At 37.4% G+C, this 23,952-nt stretch overlaps 1 protein-coding gene across 1 annotated transcript; it reads left to right on the plus strand.

Annotated features, from left to right (window-relative positions):
* Positions 1–2,314: 2,314 nt before the first annotated feature.
* Positions 2,315–23,684, plus strand: LOC140235459 (transmembrane protein 184C-like). The gene is made up of 8 exons (XM_072315485.1): positions 2,315–2,589; positions 4,181–4,217; positions 5,405–5,610; positions 19,519–19,590; positions 20,197–20,284; positions 21,715–21,927; positions 22,597–22,771; positions 23,203–23,684. Exons 1-8 carry the CDS (start codon positions 2,315–2,317, stop codon positions 23,682–23,684), a joined length of 1,548 nt encoding a protein of 515 aa, XP_072171586.1.
* The last annotated feature ends 268 nt before the right edge of the window (positions 23,685–23,952 follow it).

Below are 23,952 nucleotides of genomic sequence, written 5' to 3' on the forward strand. Positions count from 1 at the left end.
GGTAAGCTGTTGCTGGCATAAAGGTTATATTGATTTCATCAGCAGCTATGAGTTTGATGAGTTGTTTGACGGATTTTAATTTGGAGCGGTGCTTGCGTGCGGGCGGATGCTGCTTTTATGCATACGGTCCATTACGAATCAACATTTGGAAGTCTTTTCATCAGGAAGGAAGGTGGTATCGGTTCGGGTGTGTGTGTAAATATATATATATATGAATATATATATATATATATATATATATATATATATATATATATATATATATATATATATATATAGATAGATAGATATATAGATATATATATATATATATGTGTGTGTGTGTGTGTGTGTGTGTGTGTGTGTACGTGGGTGTGAGTGTGGATGTGGGTGTGGTTTAGGTTTTGGTGAATCGGGGTTGGTGGGATGGGGATTTGATTTGAAGAAGGATAGTTATAAATTGTATGAAAATATTGGTATGATATAATATTTGGGATAGATATAGAATTGTTTTGGTTGGGAGGGAAAGGGGTGGTTTAGATTTTTTAATGAATGATTTCATTCTAGATTTGTATAATGTATTTGGGTGTTGTTTTTGTTATGTATATGAACTTGTGAGTGAGAATGAGTTACATGAATCAATATATTCAAGGGATATAGGTTCGGTACATGTCAGTACTTTCTTGTGAAGAAATTGTCAGTAGGGTTGGTTTATAAATCGAGCTATTTATGTTGAAGACTAGAAGAGAGATTCTTTGCAGTATAAATTGACAAATGGATTTGTTTGTGTTTTGAATTGCATTTGTATACCGTTTTTGTTCATGTTACACCCAGAATGGGTTGATTTATGAATGATTTGAATGAAATCAATAAACATCAAGGAAAAACACACACACAAATATTAAATAGAACACAATAATAAAGTTTGAGGGAAATCGTACAATGCTTTTAATAGAATGACTTTTTAAAGTTTCCGTGCCACATTTCGTGACGTCACTCATGGACAGTGATGTAAACAAAATATGAATAGAATTCCATAAGGTTTTATCCGTTTTTTTTTTATGATAAGTTCACATTTACTCCTCTTGATACTGAAATGTATAATTCCCCTGTTTTCTGAAACAGGTGAGCCAAGTGCTTTTTAATCAATGTAAAGAAAATAACAGTTTGGTGTCAGGCGTTGTTGTGTCGTTTTATCTGTTATTGAGAAATTGATTGAGCGAGACAATAAGTGAGGAATATTATATTCACTGTAATCGCTCCTTATTTCAATGTATTACTGATGTTTGCATAAAAGATAGAATACTTGTTGATGACAGATTCATGCTAATCACGCACATACAAAATGTGCACTAATATCTTTATAATTATATATATATAATATATATATATATATATATATATATATATATATATATATGTGTGTGTGTGTGTGTGTGTGTGTGTGTGTCTGTGTCTGTGTCTGTGTCTGTGTGTGTGTCTGTGTGTCTGTGTGTGTGTACAGGGCGGAGGCAGAGGAATTTTTTAGGGGGCGGACTGATGGGGTGGGGGGGGGGGGGGGCTTTATTGTCAATGGTACCTTCAACACTTCCACGAGAAGATTCTCTTGGCGGAATCCCATGGGTGCCACGGGTTCTGCTTTCATTTGTATTCTTTTTTTCTGATCATTTTTTTTTTCCTTGTATGGAGCCAAATGTGTGGGGAGACAGGTGAGAGGAAGCACCCCCCCCCCCCCGTTCCACGACCCCTGCCCAATTACGATATGCACGAACACATTACAGACGAACGCGTAAACGTGTGCCAGTGATCATAAAGAGGTTGACGTCACAAAGAGACTGACTCAAAGTCACACATACATTATACAGAAACTGGACCATTAAATTCCAATCATTATTACGTTCTCTACAGAATTACGTAAAATGCTGTCATGTACAAACGGAGTTCATACATCGAATAAAATATTGAATAAAATATTGTCTTGTGCGTCGAAACTAATACTCTTGTTTGGGATCCTCATTTACACTGACAGAGATAAGACGGGCCTTTGTCAATAGTATTTTTTTCGACGAGATAAGGAGGACACTGGGCGTGTTATTGCACGCTAATTAAGCGCGTTTCCAACTATCTACGGTACAAATCGATTCACCTGGCTGTGTTATTTTCATTTCACACATTAATTGCTGATAATGAGCATATTAATGTTCCCACCATGGTCCTAATATCTGTATACGTGTAGTGCGCTTACAGCTTCATAATTATACTTGTGACGCCAGTGTTTTACGATTCGAAGATTTGAGAGTTCCGCTCCCGGAGTGGTTAGTCAAACTGTTCGCAAATGGCGGTGAATTGCCCTACACTTTGCAGAAACTGCCTAAGCGGGAACTGGCGGCGATATTCCCGGCACATCTTCGTGGTCGTCTATCTTCTCCTAACCGTCACGGCGTTGGCGTTGACGATATGGGTGACCGTACGGTTCAGCGACGATTCCCAGGTTTACTTCTGGTTCGTCGCTGGTATTTCAGTTCAGGTGGCCCTCGCCGTATCACTGTGGAACATATTCAACCACCTAATATACTACACTAAACCAACTCTACAGAAATACATCGTAAGGTAGGTCCCTGCTAACAGCATTATTGTTTTTTACCACTTCCATCATGACTTCTAATATCGATGCGGTAGTCACGTGGTAACTTCTAAGAGAAACTGCAACATTGAACAGGAGAAATTCATACCCGTTATTTGTCACCACCTTTAACTTCATCCTTGGACACAAAGTTTTCCAAATAGACTATTTTCTCAGTTTGTCCCTTACTTATAATTCTATGGCGCCTGTCTCATTCAAATCGGCATCTTTCTGCCATTCGTACGGCACCACTGATCTCTACCCGGACTGCGAGAGATCAGAAACGCCCACCGTAAACGCCTCCGAGAAATCCTCTATACTCTCGTGATAATGTGGGATCTCTGCGGCGTAGTAAACAAAACTCAAAGATTGCCCGAGACTGGTTCAGCTAGTACCCGTTGGTTGGGTTCATCTCTGAGCTTTAAAATATGTTACGAACTATGTTGAGATATGATGACAGTTGGTTGTATACCGGTATTCCCGATTAATAAGACCACAATATGAACATCACTGTTAAACCTAGGTAGATTTTTGATCGATATTCAATGTCAACTTCATCTAGATTTAACAAAGAAAAACGTCCAACATGATATTCATTTCATAACCTCTAGGGTTTGCTATGTATAGTCACCTCAAGTGAGCTAGGATCTCTAAGAGTGACATGTCATATGTATTTACAAGAGCGTTCCAATATGAATAATTACGGCTATAGACTTTCCACCTGTTCATGGAATGATGTTCACTACTTGTCACCTTTTGCTTCTAGGATTACCCTTCAGTCGCATCACAGACTACCCGAAATATACAACCGTGTATTTGTACCAATTTGGAATTCAACTTTGCGGTTACTGTTACGAGAAATTGTGCATATAAATTATCCCAATGAAGACGAGTATACATAATGGCAACCCAACAACGTTTTGATAAAAAGCGCATAACATCCACCATGTCATGTTCTATGTATGTTTTCCTTGTTTTTCTTCAATGGAAAGATAACATGTTACAGTTCAGAAATTATCAAGCATGATCTCTTCAACATTAGTGTGGGGATATTAAACTTTGTGAAGTGTTGTGGTCAAAGTTGAAGTGTTATGGTCAAAATTGATTATTAATGGATTGATGTTGGCGAATGAAACGACATACCTGTATAGTCTGCAGAACACTCACATGATTCATAGAGAGTATGCACAACTACAGCATAATAATTAGCCAACAAGAAAACCTCCAATTTAACGTTGAACTTCAACCGGTAGACATACCGATTAGAGGACAACCGTGTGCTAAAGACTACTTCTGTTTTCTTTGCATACTTAATTGATAACCAATGTGGACTTTGTCCACTTCTATATAGGACTTAATTGAAATGGATGTCTCTCTCTCTCTCTCTCTCTATCCCTCTCTTTCAGTATATGTGTGTGTGTGTGTGTGTGTGTGTGTGTGTGTGATGGTGTTTGTAAACACAAAAGACTCTTAAAGCGTATATTACCTGATTCTGACTGTCATAAAGTCGTCATTGAAAAAACTTGGCAGATCTCGATAAGGATTTTTCTTTGTGTATTATTATGATTCTCTTTCCAGAATGATTGGGATAATCCCGGCTCACAGCATCAACTGTGTAAGTATAAGCGGGCATTGACATGGCATCTACATTAATCTTTATATCTTCACAAATGAAAAAAAAAATCAATACAATACATAATACAAACTTGTGCACAAACGTAATAAAGCATAAAAATGGCATCCATTAATAATCACGTAACACGATAATATATTGTACACACACACACACACACACACACACACACACACACACACACACACACACATATATATATATATATATATATATATACGTAATAAGATCATAGTGATTAATGATGAAATGTTAAACAATGTGTTTGTTTTTAAACTGGTGTAAAACTTGATCTCAATACAAAATATTTACCTCCGGAATTTTCACCTATTAACGCTACAGCCTTCATCAGCGGAATGACCCGTCTTTGCCTTGATCACGTGACTGTCAAAAAGCGGGTCATACACTTTCGGAAGTTTGTACCCCCCCCCCCCCCCCCCCCTCCCCCTTCTTTGTTGAGAGAAGGTTAGCCCTGATGTGAATTAATTGGTACTTTAACTCCCCTTTAAAAGTATCGAGGTTCCCGGTCTAGAACCTCCACATTCTTTATTAGGTCCACGTGATGGCCTGGCGATTCGATGTCGATGTGTTGTGATACTTCAGAGGAGGTGGGGCTGGGGCGTCTGTGCTCAAGAAATCTGGTCCTAAGTGATCGTGATCAAACTTCCGAAAGTCTATGACCCGCTTATTGACCGTCACGTGATCAAGGCAAAGACGGGTCATTCCGCTGATGAAGGCTGTAGCGTTAACAGCTGAAAATTCCGGAGGTAAATATCTTGCATTGAGATCAAAATTTTAACACCAATTTCAGTTGAATTTCCAGTAAAGATGAGCTTCTACTCTAATTCATTTGTTTATCAATTAAAGAATATGAGTGAGTAAGATCGATATAATAAATAACCCTGAATTGGCAATAAAACAACTTTTGCAATCAAAACTCAATTTGTGAACAACAAATAGAATTATTTCAGTCGCACTCAATCATTGACAAGCACCATGTATTACGAATCTGAACATACAGCGTATATATTTTCATTCATTACTTTCAAACCTTAAGTTTTATTGGATTAATCATCAAATTATGTTTACAAATCCATCCACTAAAAGATTATTCTTAAAAAAGGACAAAAAATTTATAAATGGTTTTATTTGCTCTCTTCTCCCGTCAGTGGTTAGCGATTCGCTACAAGGGGACGACACTTTACCTGGACACCATTCGTAATTTCTACCAGGCTCTGGTCATCTACAGCTTTATGTCGCTTCTCCTGGGTTATCTGTCCGAGAATTACGATGACCTGTCGACTGTCCTGGCTAGAAAGCCACCGTTCAAATCGAGACCTCCCTGTTGCTGTGTCAAAGCCGTCCCTAATAAGAGGTAAAATAATACAGCTTCTTTGCTCAACTTGGTAAAGCGGTTAAGCCCTCAAAATTATGAGTATTGTGCAAAATTTGACTAAAGCATGAAACTTTCACCAGTGTTGGTACATACAATAAGATTCATTTTAATATCGGGAGTAAGTCTGATTTGACCTCTGATGACCTCCAGAGGTCAATGAACTTTAAATATCAGAATATAATAATAATAATAATAATAATTGCATTTATATGGCGCTTCATACTGACGTTTCTAAGCGCACTTTGCTACTCATACAAATAGATTAGAAAACACAATAACATTAACAAAATCAGCGTTAACAGTAACAAAAGAAGAAGAAAGAAAAGAAAAGAAAAGAAAATACATGTGATACAATGGTACAATAATTGATAACTGTGTGCGCCTCCAGGAGAAAAAAAAAATCTACAACTGATTAAACAGGTGAGTTTTAAGAAGAATTTTAAATGATTCGACAGATGAGGCATTCTGAATATACAGAGGGAGTTTATTCCAAAGAGTGGGAGCAATGGAAGAGAAGGCTCGGTCACCATAACGGGTTTTTGTACGTGGGCCATGAAGTAATTGGAGAGAGGAAGATGAACGGAGGGGTCTGGCAGAAGAGGAGGAGCGGGGAGAGACTAGGTTTTGAAGATATATGGGTGCAAGATTACGTGTGATTTTGTACGTCAGAAGTAGGATCTTGAAAGTAATACGGGAATGGACTGGAAGCCAATGTAGTGAGCGGAGAACAGGAGATATATGGTCGTGTCTCCTACTAAGGGAGACTAAATGCATATTTAGTTCATCGTAATCATATTACGATTAGAATATTGATGTTTGGAGGCATTTGTGAATGATAGATATGATTACGATGAACTAAATATGCATTTACGCATTTGTGCATCTTCCGATTCCACAAGGCATTGACAGGTTTCTACCTTTGACCTCTGATGACCTTTAAAAGGTCAATGATCTAAAAATATTGATCTATGATGTCATTAGTTAATAAACGTTAAGACGTATAAAACAAGCATTAAAGTATCTGTTAATTGTCTTCATATTCCAAAGAGCACAGATAGGTTTCCAACTTTGACCTCTGGTGACCTTTAGAGGTCAATGACCTCAAAATATCATGATATTGATCTGTGATGTCATTAGTTAATGATAAACATGGTTAAGATATTCCAAACAAGCTTATCTATTTTACTATGAAATTGTGTTCATATTCCAAAGAGCACAGATAGGTTTCTACCTTTGTCCTCTGGTGACCTTTAGAGGTCAATAACCTCAAAATATCATAATATTGATCTGTGATGTCATTAGTTAATGATATACATGATTAAGATGTACAAAACTAGCATGTCTGTTTTTGTGATAATGAAATTGTCTTCATATATCCAAAGGGCACAGACAGGTTTTTATCTTTGACCTCTGATGACCTTGAGAGGTCAATGACCTCAAAGTATCAGAATATTTATGTTTGGCATCATTGATTAATGGTAAACATGATGATGTTTCTACAGAGCATTGGTAGGCCCTATTTATTAACAAGCTATATATTTCCTTTGAACTATGAAAAACACACAAGGTCAAAGACCTCCTAGTCGGGGGGCCTAAGGGCATGTATACGGTGTTTGGTTCAAATTCTTCCATAAGCAACAAATTTGGCCTACAGGTCTCTTATATTATACTTTTTCAATTTTTGATGGGCGCCAAGACTGGCGCCTCCTGGAGCGGCCATATTGGTTAAATCCAACATGGCCGCCATCAACGTGGCCGCCATCAACGTGGCCGCCATCAACATCAACATCAAAGGTCAATTGTAATTGCCAAACTGAGCTTGTATTAGAAATATTTCCACTTAAGAGGGGTTTTTGGTATTAGAGAATGTGATTCTTGTATCATTTCAACAATTCAAGGTCAAGTCAAGGTCTCTTTCAAGGTCAAGTCTGGGTCAAGTCAGGCAATTTGGGGCATTTTTTAATGACCTCTTTAGGTATCTCACATCCTTCCGCTGAATAAGTGGAACTCCTATTTGCCCTATTTGTCTTCTTTTCACTCTATACTCCTTAACAATGTATGCAAAAATGCATGGAAAAATCAAAATACATGTTTATGTATTTTACATGGCATCAGTTCCCGTCTGTTGTCTTGGCAGAAATGTATCAATCTTGCAATGTTGTTAACTATTTTCCTTCTCCATCACGAGTACCGGTAAATAATATGAAATGTGTTAATCAAAGTTGGTGTGATGTCGGAAAATGGGAGGCTGTATTGCAGGTTGCCTTCAATTTCTTTTTCACAGTATACTGACATGCTTTAACATACTGTAACTCACCAAGATGCCTCTTGAAATATTTGATTTCTGCTTGATTTCACATGAGCGGATGATTAGCAGTAGTCTTTTTGATATCATCTCGAGTGAAACAAAGCATTGTTTCTCTTCAAAAGATAGTGTGCCAGTATTAAACTTCACTTACGGTTGGTGCTACAAGCGTAGGCGTTCTCTTATGAAGCGAGACTTCTCTTTTTTTTTTCTCTCTCTCTTTTCTTCCGCACTAACAAATAAGTTCAGCAGGAAACATAGAAGCATAGAAGCACACTGCTATTTACCTTTAAACCAATATGGCGGCATTTTGGATTTTGCCAATATGGCCGCCCCGGAGGGTGCCCTTCTTGTCACCCATCAAATATCGAAACAGTATGGTTTGGCTACATGTGTGCTGAATTTGGTGCTTATGGAAGAATTTGAACCAAAAGTCCCTTGCGCCCTCCCCTATCCAGATATGAGAATAACATTGATATTGCGATACGAGTAGTTAATAGTTAAGTGGTTATAAAGTAGGACCTACAAACCATGCATTTCTGTTGCTAAAAAAAGTGGCGACTCATTCCACAGAACTTTGGTAATTATTGACATCGGGTATGTGCACATAGCAATTAAGGGGTGTCCATATGTTTTTACGTAGGGGGTGAAACTTTGAAAATATGTGCAAGGGAGGGGAGCGGAGGGGAGGGTGTGGGTGGGGTCGGCTTTTTGATCTTAAGAATTCAAATCAAAATATCTCGTAAACACATCCATTCCCTAAAGTGTACTACATCTATGGAAGGAACCAAGCAGGGGGAAGGAGTCTATTGGATGGAGATATCCCCTCTCACAATTATGGGGGATTTTGCATTTTCAGAATTGAATTTCAGCAATCTGATGCACATTTCAGAGTATAAAATTTAGGCAGTTTTCTCTCTCTCTTCAAAAAAAAAAAAAAAAAAAAAAAAAAAAAAAGCAAAGCAAAGCAAAAAGAAAAAAAATCCACATCTCAGGAATTATTGGGGTGGGGATCAACTGCCCCCTGCCACCCCTCCTCCAAATCGACGCCCCGGTGTGTGCATGGCCGGTGTGTTTTATTCCACTAGTTGAAAAGAATAGAGAATTGTAAAAAACAATATTGTTCATAGTGTTCAATGTGAACAGTATGCGCGAATGCTTCTATATGTTTCCTGCTGAACTTATTTGTTAGTGCAGAAGAGAAGAGAAAAAAGAGAAGTCTCGCTTCATGAGAGATTGTTAAGATCTCGCTATACACCACAACGCCTACGCTTGTAGCACCAACCGTAAGTGAAGATTGATATTGGCACGCTATCTTTTGAAGAGAAACAATGCCTTGTTTCACACGAGATGATAGCAGAAAGACAACGGATAATCATCCGCTCATGTGAAATCAAGCAGAAGTTTTTTCAAAAAAAATCAAGAGGCATCTTGGTGAGTTACAGTACAGTCTGTTAAACATACCAATATACCGTGAAATGTTTGTCTTTTCCCTGGGTTATAGGTCTGGGATGACAATAGCAAGTTGCAAGACACATGATTGCTTCATGTGGAATGCATGTTAGGCCTCACAGTATGTCGTTTTCCAGATGGTCCATGACGTCACTGTATGCTCCAGGACCATGAGTCATTCATCGGAATCATACAGCCCACGAGCTTGACACTGGCCAGCACAGGCCCACTAACTCGAAATTAGGTAACATTGCCCATGAGCTTGACACTATAGGCAAATCAGGCCCATAAGAGTCCAACACATCATGGGGGGGGGGGGGGGGAGGTCCACGAGACCTACACTGAATAAATTAAGCTCTCTGATGTAATATTAATATCGTGGGTCTTGTTTTACTCGAGTGTTGAGATCTAATGGCCATATTTGCCTTGAGTCGAGCTCGCGGACCGCACATAGCAGCTTATGGCCCTATCGGATGTCGAGCTCATGGACCGGTGTCACAGTCGATCCGTTCCGGGTTCCGGGGGAACTGATATACCGGCCGAAACCAGTCGATTAGTTCCGCGGAACGAATATACCGCACAATAGGCAGTACGCAGAAACGTTCCGCAACCGCCGATCCTATCCGGGTTGTGCGAGTAGGCCTCATTAAAAACAAAATAATATCTGTTTATTGTGGATGTCTATACCCAAATAAAGAAATCTAAGAAAGCTATTTCTTCATTTTTCAAATGATATAAAGGACAATGTTATTTTTACGTTCTGATAATTTCCCTTTAAATAAATCATATTATAGCCTCGTACAAGTGGCGCGAAGAAATGAATTACTGTAGGGCCTACAATGTATTAGCTAAACAGCATGCACAAATACGTACGAGTCGATCATCTCAGGGAGGTGAGACTCACCTCCCTGATCATCTGGAGCCGTTGCACAGTGTGCGATTAGCCTTTATTTATAGACAAAACTTCAAAGAACAGTTCAACGAAAGAGCATGATAATACTATGGTTATAGGTCCTACATTTATAGGAGACTGCTTGAAGTGAGAAGGAAGAAAGAGGGAGGTTTTGCTGGTAGGGTACAGCAAGGATAAACATTTTGTTTTTTCGGTGAGCTTTGTTCTGATAAGAAAATTATTGTTCAGCTGTACTTCAAAACAAAAAAAAAAGAATGTTGGTCTAATAGTCTGCAAACAAATTGTTAATGTGTATGCAGGGGATTACAATGGAGCTATGCATGTGGATTTCATTTCATTTATTTATTTTATTCTCATTTTTCTTTCAACAAAACATATCACAAAGTAAATCAAAAATGTAATCATAAGCAAATATACATTACAAAGCATGACATTCAGTGGTAATTAACAAACTAATAAAGATATGCACACATACTGGAATAACAAAGTTATGTTTGCAGGGTAAAAATGAGAACTAAGAGGTCCACTAAAAAGCATTGCTTGTAGATTTTAGACCACTCTAAAATATCTCCAAAAATACTTATTATAATTACAAGTACGTAATTATGTATAATGCAAAAAATAAGACAAAATAAAACAAACAAAAGAGACACAACAACGTGACATGACTAAACTTGAGGGGAATTTACGAATGAAAGGATTAGAGCAAAAACAAAATTAAAGGAAGAAGGAGAGAAAGTGAGAGAGAGAATGCCTACACGCTGAACAGGATAAACGGAAGAGGAGATTTATTGATTGATTACTCACATTGTCCACTCTGGAAATTCTTTATACGTTGGATATCGCAACAAAATTAACATTCAATTCATCACAGGTACACCACAATCAGACATGTCATAGAGTACAAAATGAAACTCACTCACATTAACATACAGTAACGTATGCACCATAATAACATAATACATTAACCCGACATTTACAACTACATGTATTCCACTCATAAATTTATTTGATAATATCCTTTCATATATCATCATTGTACACCAAACAATTATATCATCTACATATCCAAATACATCTGTATAATTCATAATTCATAACATTCATATATATATATATATATAATATATATATATATATATATATATATATAAATATATATATATATCATAATAATAATTACCATGGCAGCGCCTTATCAAAATAACACCAAATGTGTCTTGCATGTACACCTGTAAATCATTACATATTCCAAGTTTAAAATTACATAGCTTAAATACTGTGGGAGTAAAAAAAAAAAAAAACAAACAAAAAAAAAAAACAACCAAAAATTACCATAACAATGATTTCTCTATCAAACACACACGAGAAACATGACAGTCACCCAAACTCTCTGGATATGCGGGAGTAAAATAATAATGAGAATAATAAATACACCAAAAACTAATCATTACAACTTATACTCTGGTATTATACGTGTGAATGGAATCCGGGACAAATGCACTTCTAAATCGGGTACGCTTTGTGCGAGGAGGACAGAGTCTGATACCTGATCTGTTCAGGCAATAGTAACCGTACAGACGGTGTGTTAAATCGGTCATTATCTTGTTTACCTTGACCATCATTCTTTCCACGTGTAAATCCTGTGCCACTGGCAATTCCAACCCAATGATATTTTGCCACTTTCGCGGTCTATCGATTCTATAGCCTTGTCCTTTTGTGTAAGATTGCCATAAAAACAAAATCAAGCTATACATGACGATAGATTTGATAAAGGAATTGCAGAAAAGAACCATCAGTGTTCTATCCAGCCTCAGTTTGCTCAATTATTGCCTGATGATTGAGGATGTATTTCGGACAGCAGCTGGTGACTGCATGCAGCTGTGGAAAAATTATGGAAATGAAATGCCTAATTTCATTACTTTATAATGTGATTTTTTTCATTGCCTTAGGGTGTTACCGATGATGAATCTTTATTTGCTGTAACCTATATAGATAATGAAAAATAAATATCTGAGCCAGAATTTAAGAAAAAAAAAAAACGCTTAAAGAGTATAATAATGGAGATTTTTTTTTTTTCAGAACTGAAGAAATTTCAAAATCTAGAGCCAGTGTATATAAATGCATTCTGAGCTAAAGGTTCTCAAAAGGGGTAGATGAAACTCAGACCGCCTAGGTGTAAAGGATGATCATGAAACCATCGATTTCGTGGAAACATTGAATTAAAACTACTGGGGAGAACATTTGTGTTGTATAGATGAACATGAATTGACCCAGTTGAAAAAGAAACAAATCTTTAATTTTTCAAATCTTATATTTCTTTATGAATAATGAATCCGAGTGGCGAAACCCTACAGATAATACGAAGTAGGGCCTATATTTTTGCGATAACAATAATTTATCTAATAAAATTTGATGGGCGATGCCCCATGCTAAAATTGAGATAAGGTAATTTTATCAAAGAAAATACAATGTTAACAGAGAAGACATTGGAATGCGATACCAATATTACGCTAATCATTTTACTTATTTTAATAACGTGAGGCCTCCACGAAAGTTTTTCATCTTCTCTGATACCAAGAAAGTTTACATAGGATACACGATCTAATCGAGTATCATCAAAATAATTTCTGTGCTTAATATTCATAAGGATTTACTAAAAAGTGTATGCTTAATTTTCTGAAGGGTTTATGAAGATCTTATCCACTGAGTTACTTTTTTTTTCAAATCAGAGTTGACGGTGTCTACGAGAGTAACTGGGTTTTGATGAGAAAAAAAAAAACCCACATTTGAATCAATATCAAAATGCATAAATGAGAATATGTCAGATGATTTGTAGAAATCATTAATGTAAACTATAAAAAGCAAAGCACCTAATTTATATTACCCTCAGGGACGCCACATTTAATATATTGAAACTTGAGTTATTCTCGTTCAGAGAATATTGTTTTTCGGTTCTCCTGAACCACTCCAAGGACTTCTCCCGTATGCCGTAATGAGACAAAATGGATTAAAATTTCTTTATTTTAAGCTGTTGATTTAAAGTTATTATAACTCGAGATGAATAACATTTTCCTTTGCTTACTTTTCTCCTTATTTTTCTCCTTTGCACTCTCAATCTCTTCTTTATTTTTCATTTTTAATTCTATGAGTTTTTTCTCTCTTTGTTAGCCTACCGCTTTTACCCTTTTTACTTTTTATTTATAAAGATTCAATTTTGGGTACATTAAGCCACATTTCTGTCTGTTTCCTGTCAATTCATGTTACATGTAGTTTACTATAGCTGTTTTTCATTTTCTTATCTCTTTCAATTTCTGTCTATCCCATTGCCACTATTGGCTTCACACCTTTTACATGTGCATGTAATATGTATTTCCATTAAAGATGTATGTACATAATTTTATATGAATGAAACTTAATGTTTACGAAGAGAAAATGTAACTTTTTTGTGGAACACCAGATTTCGGACATAGGTGCACTGTTTGGATATTCAAGTTATGGTATCAAATCAGAAAATTTACGTGAGTTTGTGATACCCCATATTTTGCATGCACTCTAATTTCTTTCAAGGGGAGGGCTAGTAACTAATCAATGGGAATCAGTGGGAATGCTCGGGGATGATTGTTCCAATTCTAGTGGGATTCATTAAAGAGTCCGTATGAAAATCATTTGCTTCAGAACGGTCTCATATTCAAGTAATGTGTTGTTTAATTCCCCGTCACTGGATACAGGCATGCTAACCCGGAAACATTAAACTGCACATTACTTGAATATGAGACCATTATGAAGCAAATAATTTTCACAGAACAAAAAATGTACTCTTAAATGAATCCCCCAAGGATTGGAACAATCATCCCCCAGCATTCCCACTGATTCCAATGATCAGTTATTAGCCATCCCCTTTCAATAACAGACGATTTTTTTTTTTTTTTGGGGGGGGGGCGGTCCCTATCATGAAAAGGGAAGACATTCAAGATTGAACAGATGGTACAGTATTGACTATAAGATGGTGTTCAGAACAAACAAATAATGAGTAACCTGTAATACTAAACAGCATTCAATTCTTTTAGAATTCAGAGTTCATTTTACACAAATTAGCTTCAAATTGCTGAGATATATGTACCTACAGTGCGCATAAAAAAAGCAACAAGATTTAATTTCGAATTTGTGAAGATGGTGTTTACTTTACTCCAAAGTAAGTAGCAACATCATAAATCTCCTCTTTTCAATGACATCCAATTTTTCCATTTCCAATGGTGTGGGGAAATGCAATTCACTCATAATTAGATCCCCTTCTCCGTATTCAGAAGCGTGCAATAAGAATCATAAACCACGCTGGATATTTTGCTCATACCAACTGTTTTGTTTTGTTTGTTTTTTTCATCAAAACAGAATTCTGAAAATTCCAGACCTATTTTATTACAATCTCGGAATTTTCATGTATAAACTAACAACTAATTACCATCTGTTTTTATCCACATGTTCAAAAGGAACACTGTTATCCCACTTGCAAGAGTGACGCCTATTATCACCTTCCCCGTACTCCCTCTATTTTTGCAAAGAAAACAATTATATTTACTGGACCCAGATATTGGAATGACCTCCCTCAAGATATTACTTCTTCTTTGTCTTTATTCACCTTCAAACGCAAATTAAAACAGATATTACTTAGTGCATACACACTTCCAAGTGTTTAGCAACTTTTTTTTTTATACTCCCAGTCTTTTGTCGTTGTCCGCAGCTTCAAGCACATTTTTTAATACATAGCATTCCTTTTCAAACACCGCGAGATCCGTATACAGTCTGGTTTGTGATTACTTTATCCTTTATCGATTTTTGTACTGATATAATTTTAGTTGGTCAAGACAAACATAACCGTTCTCCGAATAATATATGCCTATGAATTAGGGAACCTACAGTTTTACAAGCGTTAAAGCTTTGTATGAAGGCCCCATCATATTTCTGATACTTATTTGTGACATCTTCATATGATATGACCATGTACATTTGTGTCAAGAATGTTTTTTTTTTTCTTCTTCTTCTTCAATCAAAAGACATGATTCTTGTTTTATTGTCATTAATTTTGTAATCTCATCATTGAGGATATGGAAATATCAAATTTGAACTGAACATCTTATTCATTCTTACACGGTCATGGATGGCTGAGTAATCATTCTTTTTGGACAATGGGTCAAATTGGACTTGGGACCAAGTTTCAGTTAGTGAGACCAGCACAAATCCTTTGCAATTCACTTTTTTTTTAATGTACAGACTGGTGAGACATACCTAGGGCCCCTCTTCTTTGCAACGAAAATGGATGCTTACAAATTTTAGATGAACATGTGATTCCTGAATTAATGGAAAATTTTCCTGTGCAACAAAGGGATGTGTTCAGACGCCTATGGTGGGCACAGGATGGTGCACCAGCCCATCGACTTGTTGCAGTAAGAAACAGATTGGCTGAGGTATTTGGAAATCGGGCGATTGCCTTGTATCATGATGTGGATTGGCCACCAGAATCTCTGGATCTGACTTCTTGCGATTTGTTTTTTCTTTGGGTTTTTTTTCAAGAGCAAAGTGTTCATTATCCCTCATACTGACATTGCAAAGAGACAAAGAATCACTGATGAATTTAAAGCTCTACGCCATCAAGCCACAATGATTCGCAGAGCTGTGCGTGAGATGTAGAAAAGAGCTAATCTTTGTGTGGGAAGGAATGGTGGCCATGTTGAGGGGCATGGGATGTAATGTTAAAAAGAGATATCACAAAGTTGTGATTATTAATTTCATTATTCCATTTGTTCAGTTAATTTCTGATGAGGTGCATTGGTTCTTGCAGTGTCTAAACTTGGTCCCAAGTCCAATTTACCCCGCAAGTTGTCTAAAAAGAATGATTACTTCGCCATCCATGACCATGTATGCATAAATATCATTTTGAAGAGGAGTATTATATGCTGCTACTCACTTTGGTGTAAAGTTAACACAATCTTCACAAATTTGAAATCAAATCTTGTTGCGTGTTTTTTTTTTATACGTACTGTATAAACAAAGAGACCCTAATTAAAGGATTGACCCACCTTATCTGCCCACTACACATGTATTTTTTTTTCAGTCCAAACCGATTTTGTATAATGAACTTTCAATTTCTCTTAGAATCGTATGCTCTCTATTTCAAATGTGCTTTCTGATTATCTTGCAAAACGTTAAATTTTCAATCGCCCATCTCAACCAAAACTATACTGTATCTCTTTAGAATACCTTGCCTGTTTGAAGTAATCTCTGTGTACAGATAGACCGCCTCCCCAAAAGAGAAAAAAAACAACACATACTCACATACACACACACATTCATATGCACATACACACGGACACAAGATATAATAAAGACAACTGAACACACAAAAACAGAATTCATCCCGTCATTCTTAGTTGTTACAACTGAAAAAATAATGAACCAAACGAACATGCATGTATGACGTTGGCGATTACATTGGTCGTTATAAAAATATCGCACTAAAATGATTAGGTTAGTAAATTAGACTCTGTGCACTCTAAAAATACAAATGTTAAATTAGCATTTAAAAGGGCCTAGGAGTGACAACATTTTGAAAGTGTTGGTTTTCCTGCTAGATTCAACATTTAAAATGTTATTTTAAAAGTTGGATGCAACACTTCAAAAAATGCTGTCACTCCTCGGCCCTTTTAAATGTTGATTCAACATTTGCGTTTTTAGAGTGTGCCATGAAAATAGACATTAAAATGAAGGTGGACTATTTGAGCTCATAGTATGTTTAATATGAAGCTCCTTGTATTACAGAAGTTAACATGAAGCATGCCGAACATTCCAATTACAGTAACTCATTCGATTATTCTGTTCAAAGTGATTCAAATCAGAGATAGGTTGGCATGATCAACGTCACATCGTGCAGAACTCTACAGAGCAGAGTTCTGTGACTGTACCATGGCCACCATGACGACGAAAGAGATAAGGGAGGGTGAGAGGGGCAAAAGGGGAATCGCTTTGTAGTCCGGGTTGCAAATTGGCAACTTTATTCGGTTGGCTGGTCAGAGAGATTTGGAGAAGTTCATTTGCTGTAGAGGGAGACTGGAAGAATACATTTTACTGAAGGGGTGTTTCCCCATTACCACTTTGTATACATTGTACGGTATAGACCCGGATCGAATCGGCGGTGGGGGATCTTATCGGCGGTGAGGCAAAAATCCCGCCGATTGGATCTGGGGGATCTGATATACCGGCCAAAGTCCGCCAATAAGTTCCGGCGGAACTTATCGACTGGCCGGAACGGATCGCCTGTGACAGGCCGGCCTTGTTCACCTAGTGTTTAGGTCACGGGATGTATGACTCGTGGGCTGTACGACTCTTGGGTTGTTTGACTTGTGACGTACACCCGATGACGTGAGCCTGTTGTTTTCTGGTTAGCATCATTCACCCTTTCATCCAGTTCAAGGGACTTTGCCATAAATGATGTCTGTTCACAAACTATTCATAACTATCAACCCAAAATATGACATGGGACTCCTCTCCCCACCTTCCATATTTAAGCGTACAAACTTTGTCCAGTGCAAATTGGATAATGTTGCACATGATTTCATGCAAGACGGTCTGCATAACTAACCCAAACATAAATTTCATATTTGAGGTCACTGCCATCACTGACGACACGTAAGCTTAATTTCTGAAGTAATTGACCGCTCACATTCCTGAGACCCGTTACAATGAACCAATGCTCTGTGGAATATGCATACATACTTTGATTATAGCGTCAAGACGTGATTTGTACATGATTAAACATTTTGGATTAAACCAATGAAGCCAAACATTAATATATGTAATCCTACACAAATTCTGATATTCTAAAAGGTCAGTGACCTCACATTGTCCTGAGAGGTCAAAGTTGGATATGCACAGGGTGATGACCAAAGTTCTGTGGAATGAGAAGACACTTCTATTGTAGCATAAATACTAATAGCATAATGCGCATGATTGCACACCAGGTATACAGTTAACCATTGAATATACATCAAAATTCAATATTCTGATATTTTGAGGTCATTGACCTGTCACAGTCCTCAGAGGTCAAAGGCAGAGACATGTAATTAATTTCCTTTGATCTGAGGAATAGGAAAACGATTCAGTTGTAACACAAATTAATTTTTAGGACATCGTTATCGTGTTTATCATCAAGCAATTGTTCCAAATATCAATATTCTGATATTTTGAGGTCATTGACCTCTGGAGGTCATCAGAGATCAAAGGTAGAAACCTGTCAAGGCTCTGTGGATCATTGAGGCAATTCCACTGTAACAAAAATGAGTTTTTAGTACATCATTACCATGTTTAACATTAATCAGTGACGCAAAATATTAATTTTCAGAAATTTTGAGTTCATTGACCTCTGGAGGTCATCAGAGGTCAATTCAGACTTACCTGCCGGTCTTAAAATGAATCTCATCACGTATACTAACACTGGTGAAAGTTTCATGCTTTAGTCAAATTTTGCACATTTTTTCGGCTTATCTGCTCTACTAATCAAGTTTAATGTCAATTGTAATGCGTCTTTAGCAACAACGGATTATGTGGTTTGATTGTTGTTTTGCTATTCATTTCGCTTTTTCTTCATTTCTTCCCAGATCTTGATTGATTTATCACTTTTCGCTTTCATCATTCGGCTTTGAAATTAATGCTACAAGTTGTATCACTCTACATTATCACAAAGTTCACACTTCTGCTAACCTGCTGTATTTGATGATCGATACGGTGACGTGTCTCGATTTAGGACAACCTGTAAACAGCTATGACTCTATTTATGATAAATTTCGTATGGACGAATTTCAATGTGTGTATTGCAAATAGTCATCGTGCTGAAGATCCCAATTGATATACAATGTGAGGAAGTCATGTTCTAACCGTATCACGCTATCGCACATCATTGCTTGAAATGTCCACCAGTGTTCTGATATGGATAACTGACAGACGATATAGATAGCGTACAGGTGAGACTCAAGAAATTAATTTGATACGAGTTGATATTGGAATAGTAATTCGACTAAGTCATCGTGGCCAACAGCCAATTTGCAACACAGTGTTCAACAGGAATAGAAAACATAAAAGATGCAAGAAAATAAACATTGTAAGTTGACAAAGTTACTCAGAAGTCCTTACGTTTACTGACTCCTGATGTTTTGCATTGCGACAGGTTGATCAACAGGTGTCGAGCGGGAGTATTAAACTACACTATTATTCATCCTGTCATCACCATCATCGCCATGTGAGTATATAATACCAAGGTTTCTCTCTTTCATCATCTTCTGGTGACCTCTGAACTTTTCAATAGCCACCCACGTCACCTGAAAAAAAAAAATGTCACCTAGAGATTAAAAGTGTGAGGGAGTGGTAGAAAACTGCTGTATTTCAGAACTCTATTTCCTTTCATTACGACAAAGAAAGAAGGCAAAGCGTTATAGTATGTGAGGAACTACGGTTAAACATCGTTATTCCGGAGGTACACGTTGTATTCCGAAGGTCCGTTTATCCTAAAATGAAATAAGGTTCGTTATTCCGAGAGTGAAATAAGGTTCATTACTCCGAAAGTGAAATAAGGTTCCTTAGTCCAAAGATGAGATGAGGTTCGTTAATCCGAAAATGAGGTATGGCTAGTATGCACATTCTTTACATTTTCTGATTAACGAACCATTATTTTCATTCTCAGATTAACGAACCTTCGGAATAACAAACTTCACCTGGAAAATACAATCTAGACATAATCCCTTGAGAAACCTGGAATCAAGGACCTTGATATCTGTGTATTTGTTGAATACAGATTTCAGTCTTCTATATTCCCATCATTTTATTCGCTCTCTCACCTCTTTTGCAGCGCCACTGAAATCACGGGTCACTACGTGGAAGGTAATTTCACCGGTTTATGGATCTGGCTTACCATCGTAGACGCCGTGTCGCAAGTTGTACGTGATCCAGGACAAGTCAAACGCGTTCCTTTGTTGTTGTTGCTGTTGTTGTTGTTGTTGTTAATAAGTAGTGCATCATACACATCAAGGGTTCTATTGGTCTGGAGTATTCATTACTGAAATAAATGATGGTCCGTTTATTTTCTAACCAATAGTTTTTTAAGCCTATAGTGAGACTTGAAAGCGTAATGGTTTAGTCAAGTGTTCGATTATGATGGTCATGTAATATCCCATGAAATCATCACTCTTTAAAGGCTTTGAGGTAATCTCTGTAATACACTGTAATTTCATTTTACGATTACATGTATTCTTTTTTATCAATACTCTTTAGGTCTTTACCTTTTGTTAATATAAAGAAATGAATACATACAGTGTATATTCAATTCAATTCAATTCAATTCAATTCATTTATTTTTTCATTCTTCTTTATTCCAACAAAACATAACACATAATAAATTTGGAATTACATCATAGATATAAACATTCGACTTTGCAAAAGATAAATGATACAGATAAACGAAAGAACACATACTGGAAAAAAAGTACAAAGTTATGCTTCAGTTGAGAAAAAAAAAGAACTGAGAGGTCCACTAAAAAGCAAGCTTGTATGTTGTGAACCACTCAAAAAATGAACAAACTTATGAATTACTTATTTACAAATACTTATCACACTACGACAGAACAGAACAAGACAGGAGAAATACAAAAGACATGACACGACTTGACAAAAAAGACGGAAAGAATGGAGAGAGAGAAAAGAAGAGAAAAAAGAGAGAATGCCTACACGCTGAACTAGGGAAATATATATACATATATATATATATATATATATATATATATATATATATAGAGAGAGAGAGAGAGAGAGAGAGAGAGAGAGAGAGAGAGAAAGGAAGGAGAAATCGGTGCGTAGCTTTGACATCATTATTATTCTCACTGTTCCTCCTTTTCGGAAAATTGCAGGAGTTGAAAATTGGTCTCCGCCGGGAATCGAACCCGGGTCTTTGGCATGGAACGCCAACGCCTTAAACCGCCTTAAAACTGTAGACACACACACACACACACACACACACACACACATATATATATATATATATATATATATATATATATATATATATATATATATATATATATATATGATACAGTGTATATATATGTGTGCAAAAACATTTTTCTCATATCTCACAATATACATATTATTATATATATATGGCCTGTATAGGGTGTTATCTCCATCAAACATGAACAGCGTGAAGGTTTTTGCATTAGATTAGGCCTTGACCCATTTGTTGTACCGATAAATGAAGTACAATAGTATAAACAAGACAGGATAAGACTTGAACTACTAGTATACTGCCATTAGTTCCATAAAGTATTTCTTGGTGTTTCCCCTCCCATCCCGGCGTTGATATCTTCCCGACCAGTGGGCCATGTACTGTTTGATGATTTTCTACCGAGCCACCAAGGAGGAGCTACAGGGGCTGAGGCCGATACCCAAGATGGTTGCCGTCCAACTGACCGTCTTCGGATCCTTCTTCCAATCCTTCATCATCAACCTCATCATCGGTATCGCCCAACCCACGCTCAAGCCGGCCTGGGGCTTCGAGAGCGTCGAGGCGTTTACCAGGTTTATCCAGGTGCGTGCTGATCTCAACTGTGAATCGTCTGTTCATTCACTTCGATTACTTACTGTACAATATTGAACGCAGACATTATGGCGTTTGTAGACAATATTGACTATCGCTCGTTGTCATACCCCTTCGCCCTGGCGAGGCGGTAGACAGTAATGCAATAATAAATGAAAATGTCTCAAATTTCATTTCTATCTTTGATTCTATCTCTTTTCCTCTCTGTCACTTATTTGCCCGTATGTACAAGGGGCGCAAGATTACACCACATTTGATGTCCTATAACAATGACTGGCCCATAGCACTTTGAAAAAAAAAAATCCAATAGCCCTCCTGCTACGAACCTCTAAACCTAAGCTTTATTTTTTTTTCATGACGATTCTTAATATTCTCTTCTACAACTTGCGTTTCATTCTTGTTTGTTATGACACAATACAAGCAAAGAGACATATATGACGGTTAAGGACTGCTGAACTTGTCTTTGTTCCAAAATCGAGGATATCTAGGCCTATTCACGATGAAAACAAAATAATCCACATAAAAGCTATATCTCCACTTTCTTTTCCCTCATCTTAAGTTTGGGATGCTTGTCTCTAAATTCATGAAATAAGTATTGTATTACGACACTCTCCTAGATGTCTCATTCTCTACCTCTCCGTTTATCCCAACCTCTTCCAGGATTTTATCCTATGTGTTGAGATGAGTCTGTCAGCTGCAGGTCACCTGTACGCCTTCCCCTACACGCCTTACATCCAGGAGGGTATCCCCAGCAATTTCTGCAAGTCTTGCATCGCTTGTTGCTCCGTCACTGACATCACGCAGGATGTGTTCGTCCATGTCAAGAAGATGGCGTGTAAGTCAGGGATGGGAAATTGGCGTGGGAAGGTGCCGGGGATTGTCTCCTTGAACTCCCAAAGTACGGGGAAATGACCGACAATAACAATGTCATTGTCACTATTTTGATAACCGATCAACTAGATTACACAAAAACACAAGGCGACATATTCGAGAAGTGGGGTTGGCTTAAACACGTGAAACAATACGCCATGCATACATTGGAGGAAAAAAAAAATTATTTCCTGGTGGAGATGGGAGCAAACATATTGCACACTAATCAGTTTTGATTACTGATTTTTATTTTGTAAAAAATCCATCTATCAGAATGGCAGTCTTAACAATTTGAAAAATACGATAGATAGGTATTCCACGAATGATTCATCGCATTTTTTGTAAATTGTTTTTTTTTTCATGATTTATAGTTATTCGAATCTTCTCCGTTTCTAGCTCAAAAATCAAAAGTTGCACGAGACATCGAATACGATGACGACGATGAACAGCCAGTGATCGAATTAGACGCCGTGGCGATGGTCGTCCAAGAAGACCCCAGCCCTCTAGAGGTCGACGAGAAAGCCATCGTCATAACTGAGGGTCAGGACACCACCATTCCCGAACTAAACCAAATCGGCGTCAATGACAAGGCGGACGACTCGCGAAAAGCAGATGGCGATGGGGGCGACTCGCGGGATTGTGGCGGGCTGAGTGTGCGACGAGACAGCGGGGCTTACTCGGCGACCAGTGATACCGAACAGGGAGACGTTGACGGATGGGCAGAGGCAGGGATATCACCTGTCACCGTGTCTGTCGAGCGCCATTTAGCCGCGGATGTCGACACAGAATCACGCGATACCGAGGCCGCACCACACGGAATCACTTTTAGTGCGAATGACGACTCCGGTGGGAATCCTAACGAGGAGTCACTTGCCTAATAAGTAGGCCTACACGTACTGTATGAGGACTGGTTCAAATATGATACAATATAGCAGCTGTAGAATCATCTGTTGTTTAATTGTTAGCTCGCTTTTTGTTTTTCAGGTAGAGAGCCTGCAGTCTTGGCTATAGAAACCGACATTAAACGTTAGCGATATGAATATTGAGGGTCATTTTTTTTTTTTTTTTTGGTCTTCTCAATACACGAAGCTAAGTTAATTCAATTCATATCAATTTTCCATTCATATAAAGTATGGGGGACAAGAT

Source organism: Diadema setosum, chromosome 11 (genome assembly GCF_964275005.1).
Source record: "Diadema setosum chromosome 11, eeDiaSeto1, whole genome shotgun sequence".
Classification (NCBI taxonomy): domain Eukaryota; kingdom Metazoa; phylum Echinodermata; class Echinoidea; order Diadematoida; family Diadematidae; genus Diadema; species Diadema setosum.